General features: G+C 42.0%; 1 protein-coding gene across 1 annotated transcript; it reads right to left on the reverse strand.

Moving 5' to 3' along the window:
- Nucleotides 1–399: 399 nt before the first annotated feature.
- On the reverse strand, nt 400–22,549 carry mrps5 (mitochondrial ribosomal protein S5). The gene is made up of 11 exons (XM_010889116.5): nt 22,457–22,549; nt 21,793–21,939; nt 16,189–16,314; nt 14,785–15,018; nt 12,474–12,508; nt 3,176–3,266; nt 2,891–2,937; nt 2,744–2,801; nt 2,009–2,071; nt 1,648–1,784; nt 400–998 (listed from the first exon to the last, which is right to left on the reverse strand). Exons 1-11 carry the CDS (start codon nt 22,533–22,535, stop codon nt 774–776), a joined length of 1,242 nt encoding a protein of 413 aa, XP_010887418.2. The 5' UTR covers nt 22,536–22,549; the 3' UTR covers nt 400–773.
- Between the last annotated feature and the right edge of the window lie 4,168 nt (nt 22,550–26,717).

The following is a 26,717-nucleotide window of genomic DNA, read 5'->3' on the forward strand; positions in this document are numbered from 1 at the left end:
CTTTGTGACAACTGCTGATGTAAAAAGGGCTTTATAGATACATTTGATTGATTGACCGGTGCGTCAATTTTGCAGGTCTTCACAGCTAAATAATAAGTATCTCTGGAGGAAGTGACAGATTGATGCTGAGGAAACGATATGGTCAGGCCAGGCTCCACGAGGGGGCAAAAGGGGCATTGGCCCTCCAGATAGAATCTGTGCCCCCCCCCCCAGTTTTGTTTCCCAATAAACACTGCAAATGGTATATGAATTCCATATGCCCTCTCATTTATAAAAAATAACCCCTCTGTCATTTCATCCTGGAGCCAGCCTGGGTATGGTGGGTTTTACAGTCACATAACTGACATCTCAGCAGGTCTTGTCTTAATAGCTCTTTCTAAAGCAATAGAACACAAGCCATTTCAGAGGAATTTTTTTTTATTAGACACTGACATCTCCATTCAATGATTTTGAAACAATAGTATTAGTAAAATTCTAAATGATAATCCATTGGGAACAATTTTACTGCAAAACTCTAGGGAGTATTTCATAAACTTTGCTGAAATACAATGTCATCATGCTATACCTTTGCATTTGGGTAAATGTCTAGGCTTGTTGATTTATTTCCACTTGACGGACTCTTGACGATGACTTCCATGAGGCTCCGGTTTTAATGAATAAATGATGATGCCTGAGACCCAGGATTCCCTCAGACACACTCACAACTGAACAATCTCAAGCCAACATAGTTACAAGCTAACCCAGTGGATCCGGTCCATGGGGCTGTGTTGGGGTCACCAGATGGTCCGCTTGACCCCAGCCCAGACGGAGCGCTTCATGCCCTGAGCAGCACGGACGTCGGACCAGTGGAGACGCGTGTTGGAAATCTCTTCTTCGGGCTCGGGTTCAGAACGCAGTCCCTTCTGGGGGGTGGCTACGACGACAGGCAGAGGCCCGCGCTCCGGCTGAAACTCTACCACATGGAGCTGCTTCTTTTCAGCCAGGGACTGGTGGGTCTCCTACACAAAGAGAAAGGCAGATGGTGCAAATAGAGCAGTGTGGGTGTGTTTATGTTATAGCTCACAGAGACCCTGGGATTAGGTGAGAGCTAGCAATTCTCTCAAAATTCATAATCCCCATAAAGCCCTGCTTCAAAACCTGAAAAGGCGGTTCTTTGCTTTCTTACACAATATATTTCTTCCATTCGTTTTTTTTTTTTTAATCCTTGTCAAATAAGTTCTGTGTTTCGGATAGGCTTACAGCTGCTCAGTGCTTTGATTAATGTGTATATATCTACAGACCAAGGTGACTTTAATCAATGTGATAAAGACAAGCAAAGATACTTACTTTGTAGAATTAATTGAAGCCAACATTTTGACAAACGCAACCATGTCCTGATGACATTTACAAGGTTATCAAAATGCAGAGACATTGTAAGGCTAAACCAAACGCACACCTTGTCCTGATGACATTTACAAGGTTATCAGAACGCAGAGACATTGTAAGGCTAAACCAAACGCACACCTTATTTGATGCGTTTAAAAAAAATTCCATATGAGATAAATGAATGGTGACATGTGAGAAAAGAAAAGTATCACATTTAACTGTTAGGTGTTATGGGGATTATGACCTGTCGACTATTTCAGTCTATGGTTGACAAGGACCCACCTGATTGGCCAGTCCGGTGAACAGAGCCCTGGTGATGTTGAGCAGGTTGACAGAGCCCTCTACCTTGGCGTACATGTCCTCTATACCGATCAGCTTACAGATGGTGATAACTGCCCGGTGACAGCGCAGGCCATAACCTACAGAGGAGAGAGATCAGACTAGCCAAACTATTAACCAGCCTCCCGGCTCATGACAGCGAGGATTACAATACAAACAATTGTATGGCCTGACCGTACAAATCACACAATGTTAAGTGTGTTTACCTGTGCGAGTGAATAGATTTGTGTACAATGTGAATGCAGAGTCACAGTATCATTTCCAGTTGCCACGGTGGAACACAAGAAGCAGCGGATAAACACACCTTTATGCTGTTTCTTCATGCGTAATGTGGTCCTCTTGAAAGTGGAATTGATATCATGATAAACTGTTAAACACAGAAAACATCCAAGTCAACTCAGCAGAGATTTATCATCTTACCAAGCCAGTCCTTCCCATTCCCTCTGACAAAAATAATAACATGGGGAATACAGGGTCATTTACTCATTTATCCAGTACCAGTCGTATTTCATTTGGATCCCGATTAACCCCTGCCTGGCCATCAGCTACTGTTCCTGGGTGATGAGTCAGGGCCTTGGGTGAATGTGACTATGGGCGGCTGAGTAACAAGAGTCAAAGTGCCAGCCTCTGTTTGCCTGGGCTGAACTGTCACCGACATCACCCGCAGAACAGAACATTTGCAGTAGCTGCAGGAGGCCTGTGTCTGTTTCAAACAGCCTCTTTCCATGGGTTGCGCTTACATTCAAACTTACAGGAAGAGATTTATAAATACAACCTTAGAGGAAAAACATGTATATATATAACCACATTACTGTTAAAATCTTTGCTGTGTATAATATTTCACTTATTTGTGAAGTGTGAATATGCAGACTGATGATTTTCACTGATATTACAGGGGTTTGGTTTAAAGTCTAGCTTGCTGTTCATCGTAATCAAAATGTTCTGCAAAACAGACCCACAGAGAGTGAGGAGAATCAGGATGTGAACACTCAAGCGTTTTGACCTCAGAGCTCCTCCCTCTAGGAACACAGTAACCTACCGGTGTGGTTGTTGTATCTCTCAATGTAGTACAAATAGTGCACCGCCCGATTCTTTGCCTGTTGTGGGAATTAGAGTGTCATTATTTAAACCGCCTCTTCCATACAGTGCCAATACAGATACTATCCAATTAAGAGGCGCATTTCACCTTTCTCAGTGCAGTTTGACGGTCAGTTGCTTTACCCAACGCAAAACCTGTAGGGAAAAAATAAAAATACATTAAAGCATTTTTCTTAAGAATACTTAGGTGGAACGAGGTGGGAAATCTATTTATTTAAGCTGGCAGCATAAACAGATACGAACCACATTACAATCCAAACTGTACTGTAGTATCAAAGATTGTTATGGACAGCAGACAATCAAATACACCTGAGTCACTCAACCGCGTCAGTGAAGCAAAAACAAACACGTTTCAGCCTTCATTTGGACTCACCAGCAGCCCCGTTCCCGTTGCCGACGGCAACCAGGCAGCTGATGGACCGCTTCCTGCCCTCTTTGGCTGTCATGTTGAAAACACTCTTCACCTGGGAAAAACAGAAACATGACATCAACCAGGTAGAGATGGCTTTACAGGACACACAAGGAATAGCTTTAATTGACCTCTTAAAGAGGGCACATTCTGACAGGTAAGAAAACAGCCAGGCATCCAATTAAATAATTAACTTTAGTTTGAACCCTACAAAACCATTTAACACCAAAACCCATGGAGCAAGGTGAAAGGACCATGATATGACCCATTAGTGCACAGCGTGAGCCAGGTTTTCTTTATGAGGCAGAAAGAGGCAGCACATTCATGGACATCCTATTATAAAGCATAGGCATAGCCCCAGGGAGAACTAAAAACTAAAAAGGGGGGTTCATTGCATTAGGGAAATGAACATGTCCCTCACACCCACTCTCTCGCTGTTATTGCTTCCCACCTAAATGTCCCATGTCAAAAATTCAAATGATAAATCATTATCAAATAAAATGCATAGCACTATATTATAATAACTTTTCTTTTCAGAATGAAATGCACTTTCCTTCCCAGCCACAAATGCCAATGCGTCCACTTTATGTCCTTACTAGGTCAAGTTCCCGGCGATGCAGTCTGGGCGTGCGTTTGGCTCTGGTAAGACAGCCCTCATTCATCCTAGACACCCAGAACATTTAATAGGCTCCTATCAATCAGGATAGTGAGACGAGTGCTGCCCTTTCATATGCATTCACTCAATTTCCTTGCCTTTGGGTCAGATTTGAGAGCTGCAGTGTGAGTTGGTGAGCAGCAGGGGGCAGTGTTTGACCAGGCTAGGGCTGAGCATTACATTCAGTACTAGAGGAAAGACAGCAGCTAGTGTAAAGGTTCACACCTGTAACACGCATGAACGCACATGCTTACCCACAGACAAACACAAAGATACACAGGCAGACAATATTCTCCAATATAGCCTATCACTGCCAGAGTTTTAAAGTCAGAGAAATGGAAATACACCCAGATGTGGGTGAACAGCATTGTCATTGGCCATTTCCATCTGAGCAGTCTAACACTAACCATATATTAAGACGAAAAAGCAAATATATGTTTCTGAACTTTTTAGACTCCGACTACATAGCTAACAATGATCAATGTGTGGCATACTGTGATCCCTCAATCTTGAAACTGTGAGGATACAAGACTTTGCCTGCATCACCGTAATTTCTTAAGCAGAAAACCAGGGAGTTGAAGCCGATAAAACACCACGCTTGCAAACAAATGCACCCATAACAAAAGATCTCTCTCTGTCTGCCCAACATCAGTAAGGGACAGATCAGAGTCTGTGTAAGGCAGGGATAATCCCTTCACTCTTTCGTCAGCCAAGTGCAATCATCTTATTATCCTCCTCTCTGGGTGTGTTCAAGCTGGAGGTGAGAACATTCTCATTCTGAAACGGCTTCCTCAGAGGGCAAAATTCAGAGATGCAGCCATACATCGCTAAAGCAACGGAAGCAGTCTGCGGTATGAGTAGAGCCATAACCGGAAGGAACAGGAATAAATTAGTTTAATAATAATAATTGATATGAGACTCTTTAAGAGGCCTGATGCAAGTGGGATAAGAGATGAGACTGAAAGGCATGTAGAAAAGCGAGGAGAGAGCAGGGAAAAAGATGTGTCTAGAGTGGAATAACAGCGCGTGAGAGAGGGGGGCGGAAGGAGACAACCACACTCCCACATGCAGGCTGTTACAGTAACACTAGAATACAGAGCCATCTGTTCAGACCACAGAGGGTCAGAATAATCAGCATCAGATACCTTCCCCACCTCCTCACTCTCAGTTTATTCCCCCGGTCCAGTGCCCTGTAACGTCTGGACTCCTGCAACTCACTGCTGGTCGAGTTCCCTCCCGGTGCCATGTAACCCTGGCAACTAATCCAGATTGTTGCGGCTCACCTGGTCTTCAACCTTCTCAGGTTTGCCCATGTCACCCCTCTCCCCCGCACATTACATTGCCTTCCAGTTAAATCTCACATCCACTACAAGACCATGGTTCTTTGGAGCCGCAAGAGACCAGGCCCTCTCCACCTTAAGGCTCAAACCAAACATACATAACGAGCTCTTTCTCCTGCCACCTTTGGTCTACTGACCATTCCGCAATGATGGAACCAGCTACCCATGATGGTAGGATATCTTTATAATATCAAAAAATACATTACACAAATGTGAAATGAAGCTAACTCTTTAACACTGACCACAGACCAGTCCTGAAGCTTGCTTTGTCTGTCTTTGCAGGTTAGCTCATCCCTACATGAAAGCAAAGTGCCTTGAGGCCTGACAAAGACAAAAAAAAAAATGATTGCATGCGTGCTTGCGAGAGAGAAAGATGAGCTCTTATTATGGAAATACATTAAACTGCCGCTGAAACCGAAACCCAAATTATTATGACTAAGTATCAGGAAAGCATAACAGCCGTTCACAATAAAAATTAATTTCAGTGTCAATTTGTTGAGACCCCACAGGGACTGATACAGAGATGGGAGAAGGAAGAGAAAGAGAGACAAGTATAGCTCCAGTTGCACGCCAACTAAACTGGCAGTGCTGTTAGGCCACTTGGTCATTCGATTATTGTGTACATATGCCAAGTCTCAGTGCTGACGGCATTGCATCCGGAACCCTCAAATTCATTTAAGTTGAGCTAGCAGGTGCCCTAGCAAACAACATCTGCTGAAGGTTGGTTTAAAAGCAGACTTAAGACTAAAGAGGCAAACGCAATTGACAAAATTTAAAAAGTGATATCCAAGTACAGCTGGAGCATAGTGTCATGGTGGATCTACTCATGAACTGACCGGAAGATTGAACTAAGATTCAACTCGACTACTGTCTGTTTAATAACAATGGAGCCCTGGTAGAGCAGACTCACAGAGCTGCAGATTTCCAAAATCATTTCCCTCTATGTGTAATTGAAAATAGTACAAAGACAACATACTGAATGTTGAAACGGAGAATTGTTATTGTTTTTAGAAACATACACACCCATTTTGAATTTGATGCCAGAAACAAGTTTAAAAAACATTGGAAACATGTTGCATCACCTCATCTTTTAACAATACTCTAAGCACATGGGAACTGAGGAGACTGTAGTGCTGTAGTTTTGAAAGTGAAATGTATTCCCATTCTTGCTTGATATAGGATTTTAGCTTCTCAACAGTTTGGGTCTCCTTTGTCGGATTTTTCATTTCATAATGCACCAAATGTTTTCAATGGTTGACAGGTCTGGACTGCAGGCAGGTCAGTTTAGCACCCAGACTCTTTTACTATGGAGCCATGTTGTTGTAATACGTGCAGAATGTGGTTTGGCATTGTCTTGCTGAAATAAGCAAGGCCTTACCTGAAAAAGATGACACCTGGATGACAGCACATGTTGCTCTAAAACCATTATATATTGTTCAGCATTTATGGTGCCTTCACTGATGTGCAAGTCACATGCCATGTGCACTAATGCACCCCCATACCATCACAGATGCTGGCTTTGGTACCGTGTTCTGATAACAAGCCCTCTTCATATCAGAGGACACAGAAAGTCCTATTTTTTTCCATGGACAGGCTGAAAATCAAATATTGATATTTAGTGCTATAAACAAATCCTATGGTTTCCCAAACATAACATTATAAGAAAAAAATTGGGTATTGATAGACATAAGAGCTAGAACTGGGCAGCTATTTCAGTTAGTGGTGTCAAGTTTCCAAGCGTCCCTCAACCTCAAGTCGGTAAATAACATCATTCCACTGTTTGATGTACATCTGTAATGTTTTTAATGCTATTTGTTAAGTATAGAAAAGAAAAAAAAAACTACAATAAAAACAAACATTCTGATCCTATTGACTATACATGGGACCTTCGACCTTGGTTAGTATTGCACAATGAGGTTCCATATAGAGGCTTCCCCTGCCTAGGAAATCTGCATACCAGGCAAATCTTACTGGCTACTAGACTTGTCAAATCAACCCGCTTGAAATGCTTCATGAGTCAACAGTTCACAAAGCCAAGAAAACCCCATTTAGAATGCGAAAATACGCACATACACTCCAGACAATCAATATGTTTTATCAGACATACATGATCGGATAACATATGGCTGGTTAAGGCTGATTAAGGTCCTAAGAACCTAACAACTCATTTGGTACAGAACCTGAAGCTTTATCTCAAGCACAGACCAAACCAGAGCTTATTTAGTAAGCAACAGATTTTCCAATAAAGATGTTGCCTCTCAGATATCTGGATCGATAAAGTAAGCCCCAGGCAGCCAAATATATGTCCTTATGATCGATGGAGTGTCTGTCTCCATTGTGAATCAAACTTTTGACTCTGTTCATCAGAAAGCTCAATTGTTTCAGACTGGCTCTGGGTGCGGCCATCTTGTGATTACAAGGGGGTGAGTGTGTCATAATGCTCTGTGTGCCTATATAAGGTAGTAAGACCTAGACTAGAGATGGTGTACTCTGCCAGAAAGGGGAGATTGACAGCTTTTAGAAACTACTACGCAAAATAAAAGATAGGTGGAACTGTTCTGTAGCTCTAATCAACTGAATCAATTCTTTTGACTTAACTACCTCATATATGGGGTAGTTACATCCAAGTAAATGAGTTCGGGCCCAGAGAAGGCAACGGTGGTTCTGGACCTTGTTTATATATGGTTTCTTCTTCGCATGGTAGAGTTCAAACTTGTATTTGTGGATGCAGCGACATACCGTGTTCACCGACAATGGTTTTCAGAAGTGTTCCTGAGCCCATGCAGTGATGTCCAATACAGAATTGTGTCTGTTTTTAATGCAGTGCCGCCTGAGGGCTTGAAAGATCGCGGCCATCCAATATTGGTTTTTGGCCGTGTCCCTTGCAGACAGAGATTTCTCCAGATTCTTTTAATGATATTATGTACCGCAGATGATGAGATCCCCAAACTCTGCAACTTTACGCTGAGAAATTATATTCTTAAATTTCGGCACTATTTGCCCACGCAGTCTTTGAAGATTGTTTAACTTAACGTAGTTGTACAAGACCTCTGTAATTCATGCACTTGTAACGAAATAGAGAGTTGAACCTACTGTGCAATTGGAGCCAAGCCATCTCAATTTCCTATGCAAGCCCTCGCTCCTGACCAACCTAATTACTGACTAATATTATGGTGCCATTGTCCTTGGGGGACCCCCCCCCACCTTTCCGTAAAGCATTTGATTTAATTAATGCAGGCGGAGATGGAACTCAAACTCCTCCATGATTTACCGGGGAAGCAGAATGTCTGTGGCGGCTCTGTTTTATGTAAAGAGGAGGACATATACAGTATCCCATAAAAGTGAGTAAACCCCTCACTTTTTGCAAATATTTCATGTGAAAGGGAAGTTTGGGGTCCCCTGCTAGAGCTGCTGCCCCCGACCCGATATGGATAAGCGGATGAAGATGAGATGAGACAAGACTGAAGAAATAACACTTTGCTACAATGCGAAGTAGTGAGTGTACAGCTTGTATAACAGTGTAAATTTGCTGTCCCCTCAAAATAACACAACACACAGCCATTAATGTCTAAACCCCTGGCAACAAAAGTGAGTACTCCCCTAAGGGAAAATGGCCAAATTGGGCCCAATTAGCAATTTTCCCTCCCTGGTGTCATGTGACTCGTTAGTGTTACAAGGTCTCAGGTGTGAATGGGGAGCAGGTGTGTTAAATTTGGTGCTCACTCTCTCACTCCCTCATACAGGTCACTGGAAGTTCAACATGGCACCTCATCGTAAAGAACTCTCTGAGGATCTGAAAAAAATTATTGTTGCTCTATATAAAGAGCTGAAACTCAGCTGCAGCAGAGTGGCCAAGACCATACAGCGGTTTAACAGGACAGGTTCCACTTAGAACAGGCCTCACCATGGTCGACCAAAGAAGTTGAGTGCACGTGCTCAGCATCATATCCAGAGGTTGTCTTTGGGAAATAGACATATGAGTGCTGCCAGCTTTGCTGCAGAGCTTGAAGGGGTGGGGGGGTCAGCCTGTCAGTGCTCAGACCATACGCCGCACACTGCATCAAATTGGTCTACATGGCTATCGTCCCAGAAGGAAGCCTCTTCTATAGATAATGCACAAGAAAGACTGCAAACAGTTTGCTGAAGACAAGCACACTAAGGACATGGATTACTGGAACCATGTCCTGTGGTCTGATGAGACCCCAAACACACCTCCAAGATGACCACTGCCTTGCTAAAGAAGCTGAGGGTAAAGGTGATGGACTGGCCAAGCATGTCTCCAGACCTAAACCCTATTGAGCATCTGTGGGGCATCCTCAAACGGAAGGTGGAGGAGCGCAAGGTCTCTAACATCCACCTGCTCTGTGATGTCGTCATGGAGGAGTGGAAGAGGACTCCAGTGGCAACCTGTGAAGCTCTGGTGAAGTCCATGCCCAAGGGTTAAGGCAGTGCTGGAAAATAATGGTGGCCACACAAACTATTGACACTTTGGACCCAATTTGGACTCACTGTGTGTACTCACTTTTGTTGCCAGCGATTTAGTCATTAATGGCTGTGTGTTGTGTTATTTTGCAGGGACAACAAATTTACACTGTTATACAAGCTGTACACTCACTACTTCACATTGTAGCAAAGTGTCATTTCTTTAGTGTATTCACTTTTAAGAGATACTGTAGATCCCGGGGAATATCACCGGCATCTAATTAGCTAAGTGCTATGAACCTGGGTCAGTGTTGGTTACATTAGCATATAAAACAGGTGGGAACAGGGCACAACACAAACCCAACTGAACAAGGCTGACTTAACAGAAGGAAAAACATAGTAGTTGATGAGAGGAGGATTCCAAGGCCATACCAGCTGAATATCTGTCAAAGGAAACACCCATTGCTTTCTTGGACATCCTGACATTGTAGTCAGTTTATCAGACATTTATCCATGGCGTCCTAAAGGGCAAATTAAGGTAAACTCTTCCTCAAGGACCAAACCGCTGTTTTCTAACCTTATTGGCTCTGGAATTCGACCTAGCAAAGGTCAAATTCCGAGCTTCTCAGATGCTCTAACCGCCAGGCAATCTCCCACCTCCACCATTGTTCTCCTCTTCTCACATTAACTTGTATTTTCTACTTTAATCAGCCTGTACTCAGTAAAGTACTACATAAAGATTCAATAGAAACATTACCACCATGTTAAGAACACAAATCCGAGCACTCCGCACAGTTGGACAGACATCGAAATCTGAATGATTTATATGTAAACATAAGCCAGGTCCAGATAGAAGTCATTCAACCACTCAGCAACTCAGTGTTGCTTTACCTATGTATGTTCTGGCTCCGAACCAACCCAACAATCCAGGGGCCAATCACCTGCTTCAGTCATTCCTGCAACTCAATGGATCCTTGGGGAGGAGTTCTGATCCTGACTCCATGGAGAGAACTAACGTCCATGTGATACTGAAAGTAGATCGACATCTCAGGAGAAAGGGAAGGGGAGACAGTACCTTGGGTTCTTTTGGTTTCTAACCTGAACCTAACATCCACAGACATATCAAAGTGTAACTGGACCCTCAATAACAACTCACAGGTTTATTTGCTGAAATTTCCCCACAGCCCTCCTTCAACTTAGAATTCAGGAACAAGTGGGTTTTTTCTCCAATTTGCTGCGGATATGTATTGAAGTTACCGCCAATGCAGGACCTGTGTGACGCATTATGCACCTTAAGTCTGGGATGAAAAAAAGAAATGGCAACCACCTTGCCAACCGTTATGAATCACTGTGGAATTACACAGAAAGAAAGGAAAGCGGTGTGTGCGTGTGTGCACGGCGTACTATAAGCGTCCACGGGTGCAGGTATAAACTGAATTTATTATAGCAGGGTAATGCTTTGGGGTGGATTCCAGTAGCTCGGTCTATCACGTCCCTGCAGATAACCTCTATGGATGGTCCCTGTTGGTTTGTGCCCTCCACTACATCCATTTTGATTCCATTAGCCTAAATGGAAAGCACCATCATTACTGTCAGGGAGCAGTTAAAACTGGTTGGGGAGGCTAAATGTACCCCAGAATCTCTTCTCTCCCTCCTCTCTCCCTCCATCTCCCCCACCCTCTACCTACATTTCTCTCTTTTACTAATATCTACTGTTACTAATATCCATATTTTTATTTTATCATAATAGGAATAATCTCTTAGACAGCCACAAGGCATCAAACTGTTATTGGTTGACAGACAAAATTCCTAAATCCTGTTATTACTGTGGGGTGGAACGTGGTTACAGAACATTCCCTTAAGCCCCCAAACCCCACCAATCCTTAGCCTGATTGGAGTAAAGTATAGAAAGGCGAGAAACGTTTAGGCCATTTGCCTTTTTCACACACTGCACAGCACGGTGACTACAGCAACACGGAGGAAGGGCCTGTGTTTGTGTGTTCGATCCAGGGTCGTGTCCCCCTCTCAGCCTCAGCTCAGAGAGTTCAGATGTGGTTCAGAGGCTTGTCAGCAGTCGACTGCCTAAACTAGATTCTGTACTTCCCCTAGCAAGGACTCACGGCAGGCACTAGGGAACACCGACCGCCTCCATGGATGAAACCCAGCCCGCCCTGGGACCAGGAACATCCACCATTAAAGGAATCACATCCACCATTAAAGGAATCTCACCCACTTCTCTTCAAAGCCACGCAAAAAAAAATAAAAAACTTCTTCACTGCCTTTTCAAACAGCAGACTTTTCTAGACACTCTGACAACTCAAGGTTTGCAAAGGCAGAGTATATTTCTGGAAACTTCAAAGTTTGGTAATTCAGATAAGTACAGGTGTCTAATTATCCCTGTGGCTCGGTGTGGTCTTGTCACATAATGAGAAAGCAGATTTTTTAAATCCAGAAATGTTATGACAAAGCAGTAAACCATTATCATAAATCCATCTACTTAGCTAACACCATTGGGTTTTAAAAAGTGTTTGAGCATGACATTTTCATCAAAATTGTATACATACTGATTTCCATCAGTAATTGTGTATTTGGTAAATAAAAAGTAAAGCCATAGTTGATTTAATTCATTATAACACTATGGTCTCTCCCAGGAATATAAAGGAACATGTGGACACATGAATAATTTTTTTTTTAACATTCAGATATAAACTACCAAAAGTTACAATAAATTTTTGATGAATGATCAAGTCTTAGGTTATAACTGAATTTACTGAAGACTCCAGTAACTGGCAAACTACCCATAGCTAGAGTAAAAAAAAAATGTTAGTATTTAAAGGGCACTGACCTCAATCACTCGGGAATCAAAGTCTTCGTATGTCTCTGTAAAAAAAAAGAATAAGCCAGGTTAGTGCTTCCAATAAAAAACATTTAATAGTAATTGTACATTGACTCTATGACAATAAATGTAAGGACTGACAGAATGTGTCCACAACATGAATGCCTTTGACTACATAATGTTAAACTGTCAGACCCGGAATATAGCAGGTTGGCTTCGTTGTTTGCTGGGAACATTTTTCGAGGCAGCACTTCTAATGCTTAAGTTTATGCGGTAAATTCAATCCAAAGATTACATTTACAATTTTATTGGGAACAGAAGCGACTCTCAGTGTGAATCAAAGTGAATAAGCAGCTGGGTTTCAGGCAAATTTCCCAGTGGGACAAATGTACATGATTAATATTTTAACATCAACACAAGACAGTTTCACTTTTGAGAACATTGCTTATTAGTCCTAAAACAATTGGGGCTAAAGTAATTCCTGTAGTAAGACCACAAGTATAATTTTAGGAAACACAAGGCAGTCAGTACTATCCAGTTTAACGTACTGTTGTGTGGGCTCAGTGTAGTCATTTCAACATTTCATTAGCATTGACGGTATGCAAATGAATCCATTACGCTACACTACGTACTGACAGAGAAGAGAGGCTTTAGGACATTTCCTGAGGAAGAGGGTGAATGTGAAAGGTCAAGCATTTACTGTTCTTACTCAGAGACACTATTCATGCTGCAGTATTGTAATCCATCACCGTGGAAACTAGGAACCAGAGCTGACACCACATTTGGACTAGCAAGAGAACGAGCCACCATAAGGAAAGAACTAACTCAGCACGGCCTGGGGGAAATAAATATATCAAATAAATGTAGAACATAAATCCTGGCCCTACTGTGTAGAGATGTCCTAAATTGAACAGAGATTGCTCTGAATGTGGTGTGTTACATGGGTAAACAGAGGTGGGAGTAGGTGACAAGACAATGTTGGAGCGGCAGAACAAGGCCCGTTTGATTGCAGTCTGACAGGAAGACGAGGCAGAAATAAACTGTCTTCTGTTATGTCTTTACACCATTACAGAAGCACATCCCTAACGTCGCTTAGGCAACATACGCATGATAGTTATTTTATTCTGAAACTTTGCATCTTTTTGACTACTGTAATATCCAAGCCATAAATGAGAAGGGCTGAGTGGGTGGTAGAGGGAGTACTGTCTAAATGTGGAGAACGCCCCATTGTGCCTTCTGTTAGATCTGTCTCCATCAGTCATGGGATGTAAATGGGCCCGCTTGACGATGATCCCCCAGTCCTACAGAACCGGCTCATTCTCTCCCATCTGCTGAACAGTGAGACAGTGGCTGGCGCCAAGCTCAACCTTTAGTCAGAAACAAAGTACACTTTCTTTTATTATTACTTTCTTTAAACCTACATCTGAAATATAATTTCAAATCAATGACATAGAATGTTAACTTTCCATGACTTGATCCAAATAATCCAGGGAGGGCCTTCAAAAAAAAAACTAATAAATATGATTGTGTCTGTCTGACCTATAACCATGTTTCTCTACGTTCTCCGTTTTCTGTTTTGGTTCTCAGGTTTTTGCTAGCTCCAGATACACTGTATTTTCCTGACAGATGTACAGGCTCTACCATCCAGTGGATTTCTCTCTACCAGAAGAGGTGTTTTATTGTCTCCATCATAGCTTTTCAGTCTTACCATAGAGTTGTTCTGGACTTGAAAGAGAAGATTCTACATACCGGTCACGAAGACGCCTGTGTTCTCTGTATTCCTGCTAAACTTTATTGGTTACTACATGATTCCATGTGTCATTTCAGAGCTTGGATGTCTTCACTACTATTCTACTTTGTGGAAAACAACCTTGAATGAGTAGGTCAGGCACAGTGAGTTCCACAAGAAAAATATACACACACACAAAAGAAAATGCTAAGCAGTGTGTGATTTGATAGCAGACATACTCCACATAAAAGGTACCTTTTTCTTAATCAAGATTTTATTTTGAGAATAAACATCTAAAGAATAATGTGTTTCCGACGCATTTCCAACGCTTCTGGTGCCCCCCCCCAAAACACTGTTGTGATAAATAGCAAATGTGCCCACTAGTCTTGGCACGTGTGAGCAGGCCAACAGCTTGCAAATACTGAGTGAGTCAGCTATAGTCCGGCTGACACCAGCTCTGAAGACCTCACAGCCCTTGCTTGCTGCTTCGTCAACAGGGGTCAAGTCAGTAACATTGGTGGAGGGCAAATCTGACCTTGAAAGGCACTGTATGGGTGTTCACAACCTCGCACGCAAGCCCACAGAACATACCTCCGTTGGGTCCCGGGTCCGGTGGCCCCAGACTGATCCCTCCCCAGGAGTTGCCAGTCCAACCTCGCTCCCGCTTAAACTTCAGCTTCCTCCTGCGATCCCATTCCTCGCGCTGCCGAAGAAGATCCGCTCGCAGATCCTGCTGCTCTGACTCCCCGCGGCGAGACATTTCCATGATGGTGCCACTCTTCGTGATGGGCACATTCAACCCCGGCCACAGGAAGCCCCCGCGCCCTTAAAGGCACACAGAGGTTCGTTAGGGGAAGCGGTATTCCACTGTAAGGAGCAACCTCCACTTTTTCATACTGTATACACAGTTTGAAGAGACAGTGAGACGCCCAGACAGAAGAGACCGGGCACTGATGTGAGAAGACAGAAGTCGATTTACCATGATGGGTGCAGGCCACAATTACCAGAACATTGGAAGAGAAGTCAAACCTAGCCTTTTCAATTTGGGCTTTGATTATACAATCGTGTCAAATCAGTGGAGTTGGATGGATTACAAAAGAGCCGAAAGATAGGAAGACTGTCCGGGACAGGTCAGCAATAAAACCTCCTCAATTCATTTTCACTTTTAAAACAGCCCTCCGATTGATAATAGAGGGACTGATCTGTCATTATGACTTTAATAAATCAAATACACTGCTGGCAAGAGAATAATAGTCTCCACAGTGTCGGTCTGCTGCCCATTAGCAGAATAAAATTCAGATCAAACTTCTGCCATCAATAATGAAACTCATATTTTGCTCTAGCATTAAAGGGATACTTTGGATTTTGGATAATTTCGATAATTGGATAGTTGCCTATTACCAAAGTCAGAATAACAAATGGATATTTGCTTGTTTCTGCAAGAAGCTTGAAAAAAGTTGTCGGTAGCATCTGCAAAACCAGGAGAATGGTTTGAACCCCATAAGACCAGTGAAGGTTGTGTGTTGATGTCTCTCACCACTGACTAGGTAGTGATTTGCTAACGTGAGTTAAGCATGAAATTACCTCAAGCAGGGGCAACAATATTTCTTCTCAGCTGCTAGCTAAGCAACGACAGATTTCTTACAATTATCAGTAACAAAACTATTTCTGAGAGATTGATTACCAAGAAAAGGTTTGTGATATTACAGCTGATAAACTGTTACTGCCGTTAAGTAGTAACAATCACCGATTTTCCTTTTTTGAGAAGATCCAGGCAGTATCTACCAAAGACTTCCAGAAATTGTGTGAAACTAATCAAATGCAACCTACAACTTTATTTAAACTGCATGCAGAGACAAACAAATGGGATCCATCCATTTTTTTTGGGAGTTTAGTAAATTGTCCAGAATCCCTCCTGGAAAATGTCAAAGACAGAAAGATGCAAGATAACCAACAATCATTGTTTTGGTTGACTCGAAGCTCTTGGGTTCATACCTTCTCCAATGTTCTGGCCTCGATTCAGATCCTTCTTCATCTTTCTCTTGGTCCTCTTCCCGCGACCCTTCCGAGCACCAGCTCCCGTCTCTGCCAAAACTCCCCTCCAAAGCTCCTCTGCTGTCACTGCAATGATAACACAAAAAAGGGGATATAATTGAGAAATCTGGCAACCTCAACGCAGAATATGTTCTTTCATCCCTTTATGTACAGTAACATTGAAAGCAAGCTGAATATACCAGATGTCTCATTGCCTGTAGGATACTAATGAATAAACCTAAAAAAAGCCAAATAAAAGCCCAGTTCAAAGGGCTGTCAGAGATTAACATATTTCGCTTTGATTTATCCTTTTTCTAGACAGAAAGTAAAAGGAAACTTTTCTCAACTTTGTACAAATGTCACTAAATGAACATATGACTATCCAATTGGGGTCACCAAACAAGAGGACAAAAGGGAGCTGTCACTGGACCAAGCTACAGTTCTGTCTCCTGGCTACACACATTCAATCCTTGCACATGCTGAACTCTCACAGATTATTCACGCATGCCTAAGAACCAAAGACAGCAGTAACAGTGCGCATGATATTAGTTTAATGAATAGGGCCGTGTTAGAGATAAATGTTAACATTTTGGCAGTATGGTAGGGCAGAGGTTAGCATTCCAGGTGGTCCTGAACAGGTATGCTAACTGTAGCGGTGCGTTTGTTGAGAATCTGTAGCAGGTATTTTTGTATGATAGGTGATGGTAACAGCAGAAGAATAAGCGGAAAACATTCCCGGTTCCACCGAAGTAATACCTAAATGGCAAGGCCAGAAATGGAAAGGGTACTTTTAAAACAACAAATGAATAAAGGTATAGATTGGAGTGGGTTTATGGTGCCGGTCAGTCTTGTCACTAAACCGTTACAGTGATGTGAGTGATGAAATGCCTTTAAATCAAGGGAAAACTAGAACATCTCGTCAGTAGCCAACTGCATTCAAAGTCCATAGCACTAAAAGGGCAAAACACTGTTACCTCAGATAGAGAGCTTCAAAATCCACTTTGGTATGGCTAGCCATGCATTTAAATCTGCTATGCCTACCATTACCAACACTGCAGCCCCAGGTCCATATACTGTACAACTTTCCCCCAAAACCGTTCTGGTTTCTCCCTTCATCCAGTACAGGTCCGGAAGGAGCTCCGACCCTTACATCCTAACAAATCTGCTGGGCTGGGTGATCTGGACCCTTTCAGTTTGAAAACTGCCTCCATCATTGCTGTCACCATCACCTCACACTATAACCGTCTGAAATCCCACTTGATTAGAAAACTGCTACTGTCATGTCGCTCTTCAAAGACGGTAACATGCTCAACCTGAACTGTAACAGGCTAGGGCTAATCTAAAGCCTTAGAAATTCTGCACACCAGCACCATTTCTAGTCCCATTAGTTCCTCTCTGCAGTGCAATCTGACTAGAGTCGGCCATGGGTGTAACTCAGTTTAGTGGACAGAGTAAGCAAAGTCCCGGACCAAAAAAACAACATATCAGGCTCAGTGTAGCTTCTTCATTGAAACAGAACATTTAGTCCAGGATTAGGCTTAATCTGTGCCTGAGAAACTGGCCCTCAAGGTCCTGAACTTAATTTCAGAGTATATCAACATAAATAATATTACTAAATAATATAACTAAATGCAAGCTCTTCAGTGGGAAGTAACTTCTGCCTGCCTGCCCGGCAAACATCCTGATCTTAGATGGATGTCAGTTAGAATAGGTCAATAACCATAATTACCATGGCATTTGGTTAGAACGCTTTACAGACACACATTAGCCACCTCCACCTTCAAATCCAGAATTGGATTCTTATTACGCAGGCAGTGTCCTTCACCGTGCCGCTCTACTGGATGACCGTCCTGGCTCTACTGGATTTGGTGATGTTGTTTATAGCCTAGCTGCTAACATTCACCTCAGTAAATTAGATGTAGTTTATCACAACACCATCCGCTTTGTAACTCTCTCACGCTAGGCAAATTCCCCCTATACCTCAGTACATTCCTCAATATCAGCCTAACCAACATATTATATTCACGTATCACTAAGTGTTGCTTTGAAATTGTAATGCCTTTGGCCAGGTAGTCATTGTACATGAAACATTGGTTCTCAATCAATTTACCTGGTTACATATTGGTGAAAACAAATAATGAAATGCTCTTTGGTAACTTAATCCTGTAGGTTCAGCTTGTGACCTGACAAATTAGTTGGTAACCCCAAGTTAGATAACACATTATTGGCCAATACACTGTGGGGGAGGATGTGGTTCCTCTGCAGGCTTAACAATATTTTGTCATGCTCTGTAATCTCATTCAAAAACCTTCGAAAAACACTCACCTTTCAGTGACGCCTTTAATCTATAGCCCATGGTGAGTATGCTCAACACAACCCCGCCCTACTTTGTTCTGTTTTTTTTAATGGATTTTATTATCCTGTGTCCTGAACCTGATTTAATGTAGTGCCCTGGAAGCTGCCTGCCAAACAAAATGTATTATCATTATGTGGTCGGCTCACCGCTCAGACCGGCATCCTGCTGGTCAGGCTCACATTCCACTGGTCATTCTACTGCTGCAGCTGTAAACCCGTCTCACTGCAGTCTGGGACTGACCACAACGAGAAACTCTGAAGTGCAGTCTACGAGGTTACTGGGAAAGACTGCGAGCGAAAGTCTCTTCATTTATTTGGAAAGGGAAAAGACTATGAGTGACACTTTAGCAATCGTAACATCAAAAACTTTAAGGGCCGGTTTCACAGAGTGGTTAAGCCTAGTCATTGACCAAAAAAATGTAGCTCAATGGAGATTTAGATTGAGCTTGATTATTTTTTGTCCAAGCTTAAGTCTGTATTACTGGCCCAAAATATTATTTCTGGTGTTACACTTTGCATCCCATGATAAATTGTTTAAACTCAAGCATATTATTAGCAGGGTGACCTTTAGTGGAGTATAGTAGGCTATATCCACTGAGATTGCCACATCTGAGATGCTAACTGAAATCTGTCTGTATCATAGCACACCAGCTGTCTGCTTGACACTGTGTAGAAAAACACGCAAAAACTGTAATTTATGAAAGATGCTCGATTGCAATCTCAAACTCCTGACAACGTTAGTAGCGTGATAAAGTTATACCTACTTTATCAGACTGATAATTAGACAGAAATCGGAGTGCATTTCAGGACCTACAACAACAACGTAATGTACCAGGAACCTCTTTTTCCTTTTACTTGCAGTTAAGTGCAGCTCCTCAGCCTTGGGTGCTCCATTGGGAAATGAACTAAACATACACCCAGTTATTATTATTCTCAACGGGGAGAACTCGACGATTAGTCTCCAAAATGTACACTTACATATCGGCAGTAGCAAACAAAACTCTATCCCTTAATACCAATTGGTGTAGGGATCCAGCACTACTAGACATCGGCGTTAATTGGGGCCCAGTCTGGTCGAATATTTGACTCTCTTCTCAAAATCTTATCAAGCAAACGATCCATGTCGGTTTCATACGTCAGCTTTATTCCACACCTCAAAACATCCCACATGAAACATATTACCATTTTAAAACGTTTGTGCTGCCCCAAGGTTGGAATGGGAATGCCCTGAGGTTCTCTCACTCTGGAATGAGGCCTGCAAGTTCTTATCCGCTATTTATACCAAATAAATACTTTATCACTGACTGAATTCTGGTTGACGATTCCTCTCTTAATGTAATGGTTTGCGGAAAAAACTTACACGGCTTGACGACGTTATGGCAGCCAGAAAGGCGATAGCACAACTTTGGCAAGAGCCTCATTTGCTGTGAATTTGTAACTGGGCACTTTCTTTCATGGACATCGCTAACATAACATTCTGCATCCTGTATGCATGGCACTAAAGAGGCAAATGTCCACACACAAAAAACAGCCCTGCAAAAGTGGGTTGGTGGCATTTTGTTTGTAGTCTTTTTTTGTAGTCTGATTATAAATGTCACCTGATTGTGCATTTTTATGTTCTTTGTAACAATTTGTAATTTTATTATCTGATTACACAATCTACTGCTACAGTTATGCACTAAGCAAAAAGGATGGAGCGTACTTTCCAACCAACAATCACCCCACCATTACTCGGACTGCTAATAAGTTGGGTTGCTTTTGTGAAATAAATGCTATTTTTAGCCTGTCTGCTTTGCTTGACAAGGATACAGAAGGAGATGCTATTGGCCATTCTGAGATTTCATTAGGAGTTAAAGAAGTGAAAGGATGTAAAAAGGTGCTTGCGCTTTTAATGACTTTTTATTACCGCAAAGCACTAATAAAACACTAATATTGTCCATTAGACAAACCCTGCTTGAGGCTAAAACGGCTGAGGAGTCTTAGACTTACAGTGACTGGTCAACAAAACTAAAGAAAAATGTAGTCCATGCTAGCAGCATTGATCATTTCAATATTCTCTCTGCTTTAAGTTGGTGCAGATGAGCCTTCTTCCTTCCCCTCAATCTCGCCTGTTGATGGCACAACCATGCTACAGATGCCAGTAGACTTACAAAAAAACTACTGAAAGGCCTAGAAAGAGCAACAACCCAGGCTAACATTTTTAAGGATATGGTTGAAAAGGCAAAAAGTAAAAACCTCTCAAGTAGAGTATGTTGCAGTTAGGACGAGGCCATGTTACCATTGAATACGTCTGACAGAGATTGCCGATGGTGACACCTTAGAAACGGCAAAAACTGTTTTATAATCAGTTGAGTAACAAAATCACCATTGGTCCTTGTACACACAGTATAACTGGGTCCCCTAGCCAAAATGTCTACTTGACCCGGTGATCAAGAAGCAGAGCCAAGGGTTCTCAATGTGGAGATGCAGGCAGAATGCAAACAGCAACTGTAGACAAGACTCGTATGCAAACACATGCAGGACCCTGTCTGCAAACGCCTAGGAAGCTGATTTGCCATTCCAGACATCGCCCCAACTCTATTGTGGAATTTCAAATTAATGTGACATGAAAATAAAGTGAGAGGAAGGGTGTGTGTGTGTGCGCGCGTGTGCGCTTCCTTGGATAGGCAGAGAAAGAGCTGGCGGTGACAGATGCAGAATGAGTAATTATCTGCAGAGAAGCTCCAGGAGAGCCTCTGGTGTGCTGACAGACACACCTGGGAGTGGAAGCTCTGTGTTTGACAGGCACACCCACTTTGAATGAAGCAAAATTAGCGAGCTCATCCTTAAGTCCTATTCAAATCCTCAAGTATTTATGTCCATATTACCATGCGGTCTCCGGAAATACTGGGGCTGTATCAAGATGAATTTGTAGACAAGATAATTTTGCGAACATCCGGGGATAATGTGCAAACGCTTCGAACACACTACGCCACATTCTGTTACAGACGCAGTAGCTGTTTGTTCTGTAAATTGGACCTAACCAATACATGCATCAAACTGACACAGAACATGATTTGTTTGATAATATTTTTATTAGTATTCCCATATAGCTAGTCATCCTGGGGTCTGACATTAACAGCTAAAAAATTGCAGACACATTATTTCATTAATCAGATACAGCAGATAGACCCTATGTCAACACATGAGTTGGGAAACATCAGTACTTACACTTGTTGAAGAAGCTGCCATGTCTGGTCTGTATCCAGGTGGCAGGGGCTGCAAGAGATGGTGGGCTAGAGGGCCACTGATAGGCAATGGATCTGACCAGGTGAGAGAGAGGCAGGGCGCCCCCTGCTGTACGAAGTGGTGCTAACCCTGAAACAAACCAAATACCAGACTGTTAAATGACGCAGACAACGAATAGAATAGCTAACGCAAATTACACCTTCTTTATTTTCTTATAAATTGTCAACAACATCTGAGAACTCTATATACAGGCGAACTAGCTCCAAATGATCCACGCATACGTCACAGTTCCTCGGACCGGCATGCGTACAGAGCACAGGTGGCTCTACGGCAACTCGTTGTTGTCGTGGTAAAATGGACCAGAACTAAATATTCAGCACCATGAAAACATGTTGATGAAAATATATGCAGCGTTGTGTATAAGATATCACTTAACATAGAATAGTTGACTTACTTGACTAGCTAGCTAACTGTCTGACAAAAATGATAAGCTAGCTTCTAATAGCTCTAGCAAAGCATGCAGGCTGCTTTGTCCTATAACAGACAAATCCAGAAATAATTTTGTTTAACATGCATCCCGAATAAATATTCTAGGGATACAAAATTTTTAAGACAGGTATAAAAGTACTTTGGGATATACAATCACCTCCTAGTTTAATTCGGAGGGCACAGCATACTCGTACGGACGCCGCCATCTTGATATTCTGAAAGGTCCTACATAGCATAACAAGTAGTCTGAAATATGCCTTTTCAGAAGTATTTTTTTCCACATTGGAGGAAAGTCTTCATTCACGTTCTGGATAACGTACGGGTCAGCAGGATTTCAATCAATTTGAAAGAAGCTAGTTGTAATTCATTGAAAGCTGGAAGACTATGATTAATATAAAGATATTAAAATGCTGTTTGTGTTGAACTTTTTATATGAGGCACTGTAAGGTCAAAAAGGTAACATTTTGGTAAGGTTACAGAGGTATTTTTTGTCTGGGTGTCTGAAATAACCAATCTGAATTTTGGGGTGACAGGTACACACAGTATATCTGTCACTGGGGCCAAGCTCCTTGTTATCCAAGAACTCTCCACAAGAACATTTTCCCAGAAAAGTACTAAATGACTCTATCCACAAGCCACAGACTATTCTTTATGCTACTGAATGGCAGACAGGTCGTGCAATACCAGTGCCTCCAGTCTTAACCCACAGGACCCTACACAGGTTATGGCCCAAGCCAGAAAGCTGTTGCAATGATCATATGGCTGCAGTTGACACCCTTTTTCCACTGTTCTTTTAGTATTGACTATATGTGCATATAGACTCAACCCATGCAAACTCTCACAGATACCTAAAGTCCAGCACACACGCACTATAACATGAACACACTTATGCTAATGCTATACACACATATACATCATTCACTAATTACAGACATTGCAGTTGCATGTACAACTCCTACTTATATGTACATAAACCTAAATTAATTTATATCGCCACACTTGTAAATAGCCAGTTATCATTATTCACACATTTTTGTAGTGATTTATATGTTTTATTTACTTTGCCATTTTTGGAAAGGTATTCGTATTGTTCATATTGTTAGTCTTCAGCTGTTGTTAATGAAGCATTTGAAAAATAAAAATGGATTTGATTTGTAATTTCCTTTCTTCAGGCTACTGGCTGATCCCTCAGCCACAGGAAGCTGTTCTGTGTGCAGCGGGTCACCAGTGATTTCGACCTGAGGGCTCTGCTGTAATTAACGTGTGGCGAAGTGTGAAAAATATCCAGAGTGTGCATTTCAATTGCATGCTATTCGTTGAAATTGTCGCAGCATTAAATTGTGTTTCTGTTGAGCAATCAAAGGAGTGACAATGAAGCCAATAATCTAGCTATTCAGAATGGATGGAGTAACTGCTGAGCTGTAGCAAAATACTGTTATCAAGACAAGTCACACACTCAGTGGACTCCCATATAAAATGTCTGATTATTATTTTTTAAACATTACATTAGCACAAAGATGTGTGCTTGAACAGATGACAAAACAGAAACATACAGTATAACTATACACATTCAAGTCCATATCCCTCCTAACAGTGTCCAGTCCAGGGTCTATCCAGGTCAGGCTCTTCCTGAAGAGATGCTGGACTACAAAGATTGATTGGGAGCAAGCGTCCAACCCTTACACTGATTGATATCACCCTGTAATCTCCAAAGCCACCTGCAGATGTCAGATTTAGTGAGACCACTCTGGGCACAACCTTACAGGGATCAATAAATCCCTGTTGGGACCATGCAGCCTTGAGCCAAGCCTTACTCTGGCAGATTCTGAGGAAAGAAAGAAGGAGGGGAATAAGGTAAAGAGTGCAAGATGAGGGAGAGAGAGAAGGGAGAGAAAGAGAACGTTTTGCTGCCCTTTAACACTGAAGAGAACCTGTCAATAATGAGAACAGTATGATCCAAAAGGATGAAATAATGACAAAAACATTGTGAGACACCAAGTTATAATAAGGGCTTGTATGAGGAACTTTTCCCATTTCCACAGGTAACATTTTGTGAATTTCTTTTCCTGACCAATATTGAAATGAGCAGCTCTTTCAAATTAAAGGTCCTCAACTAATTATGTTCTTTTGAAATTTGGGACCAGCTCTTCAAATCCCAAATGGAGCTCTAGAAACTGTAAATTGTTTTCAACTGCTGACATATCAAAATAACATAATTGAAAAGCAAGATGTACTGTTGCAGAAAGAGACTACAACTAAATCAGATATTTCCCTTTTTGATGAGTTTTCCCTTACTCAGCAGGTCAGACTGCTTGAATTAGAGATAAGTCCTTATAAAAGCAAATTTGGAGTGTCTCTAAATAATCCAAATTCAACCTATTCATTTAAAATGCTGGGGTAATGATGTATACAGCTCAGGAAAAAATTGAGACCACTCCTAACTTTTCTTAAATCAGCATCTCTACATGTATGGCAGCCATTCCATTCCAGTATCTGTTACATTCCAACACAGGCACACCTCATTTTACTTAATGAGGTACTGATTAGGTGATTACCTGAACCAAATCTAATTTAATGAGGAAAAGTATAAAACCACTAATGTGGTCATCACTATCCTTTTGCAATAGGACAACCTGGATGGCAAAAACAGTGCAAGTAGTACCTCAAAGGTCCGCTGCAATCGACACTGTGGACCATCACATCCTCTTTTCCACGTCATCTCTCTGGATGTTGGCGTACGACCTCAAGCTCAACCACCTCCTGGGGAAAGTCTGTCCACTGCAAGAGCTGTCCATCACTGATGACAACTCAATGTGTTGTCCCACTTAGAATGAAAAGAACCTTGCTGTAAGTTGCTAGCACCCTGTTTTCCTCCGCCAGGCAGTGTGTTGCTCTGGCAGGCTCATGCTCCATGACATCAGTGGGGCACAACATTCATTTAGACAGGAAGTGAAGCATGTTCTAATCCAGGCACCTGTCATCTCAAGTCTGGAATACTGCACCTTACTGTAATTAGGGCTCTATGTTTGTGCCATCAAAGCCCTGCCACTAATCCAGTGCACCGCACTGCACCTGGTGTTCAACCATCCCACGTTCTCCCATGTCACCCCTCTTCTCCGTGAACTCCACTGGGTTTCAGTTGAAACCCCACTGCAAGACCATAGTACATACTGTATCTACCGAGCTGCACCCTCCGTAGTGCTTATCTAACATCCCTTCCCTGTGTTCACACCCTACATCTCTAGGCAGGTTCTTCATTCTGCCGTCTCTGATCACTTGACCATTCCCCCCTTTCACCCTTGTTGTCTCACAATTGACCTTGTACGTTTGAACATTACAAATGTTTATTAAATAGAAACAAGTTGATTCCGTTTCTTCAGGAGAAAAAAAGCAACAGCAATCATGAGGGCTTAAGGGAATGTCACATCCTAGTGACCTCTTGCTTGTACAAATAATTGAAAAAATATATATGAACATCTAATTACCCTTTCTACTGGCTATTAAATGTTGCTGTTATAGATCTGTGGCAAACTGCGCAGTTAATTACCACAAAGTGCTTAACTATAAATGCTTTATGAATGGGAGAATAGATCTGAATGTACTTTCACAGCATGCATATCATAGATCATTCGTGTGTGCATTGTGCATTGAGGGCTGTTAATGAGTAACGACAGTTATAATGTCCTCAACTACACGACTTGACAAGTAAAATCTACGTTGTGTGGATTGTCATGCAGTATTATGAGAAGAATGGGAAGTCACAGGCCTATACTGTCCATGTGGGAAATCGGAATGGAACAGGGCAGGCTGGACATCTGGATATTTTTAAAACAGCCATAAGGATGCTGCTACACTAACACTGATATATTGATCTATTAACATACCTAAATATGAACATTTACCAAAGCACGGCATGAATGCACTGTAAATTATGGATGTACGGATATATTTAATTGACCATTAACAATGGTCAGAATGTTCAGAAAATGTTTATAGATGTGATTTGTTAGCAGGTAATTTAGCTACTGTATATGACTATTGGCAATGTTAATGTAGTCGGCAAGCTAACATTAGTAATATTAACAAATTCATGAAGATGGTTAAAATTTTATTGTTTGAAGAAACTTGAACACAATTTATCAAGTTTGCATTTACCACTTTCTACTTTCCGCGACAAACACATGAAGCCGGCCATACTAGGGAGGAAGAAGGCAGGAGAGGCGCCATAAGAAAAGGTGATGGAGAGGAAATGAGAAAAACAGACCAGCAGAGGGAATTAAGCATTTAAATGTGTGAGTGTGAATGAGAGATGTGTGTAGTACACATAGACATGAAGGAATGGGAGTAGACTGTTAGGAGGAGGACAAGCAGAGATGGGAAACAGAGACAGGAAGAACATCAGGAGGATCAGAAATGAC

Source organism: Esox lucius, chromosome 6, assembly GCF_011004845.1.
Source record: "Esox lucius isolate fEsoLuc1 chromosome 6, fEsoLuc1.pri, whole genome shotgun sequence".
Lineage (NCBI taxonomy): Eukaryota > Metazoa > Chordata > Actinopteri > Esociformes > Esocidae > Esox > Esox lucius.

Bases quoted from the DNA above. Each gene is read 5' to 3' on its own strand.
- mrps5 (XM_010889116.5), bottom strand. From the start codon at position 22,535: ATGCTATGTAGGACCTTTCAGAATATCAAGATGGCGGCGTCCGTACGA. The intron at 21,940-22,456 runs GTGATTGTATAT...GGTTTGTTTCAG, and splicing joins CCTCCGAATTAAACTAGGAG to GGTTAGCACCACTTCGTACA. The intron at 2,072-2,743 runs GTAGGTTACTGT...TGTGTTTAACAG, and splicing joins GAGATACAACAACCACACCG to TTTATCATGATATCAATTCC.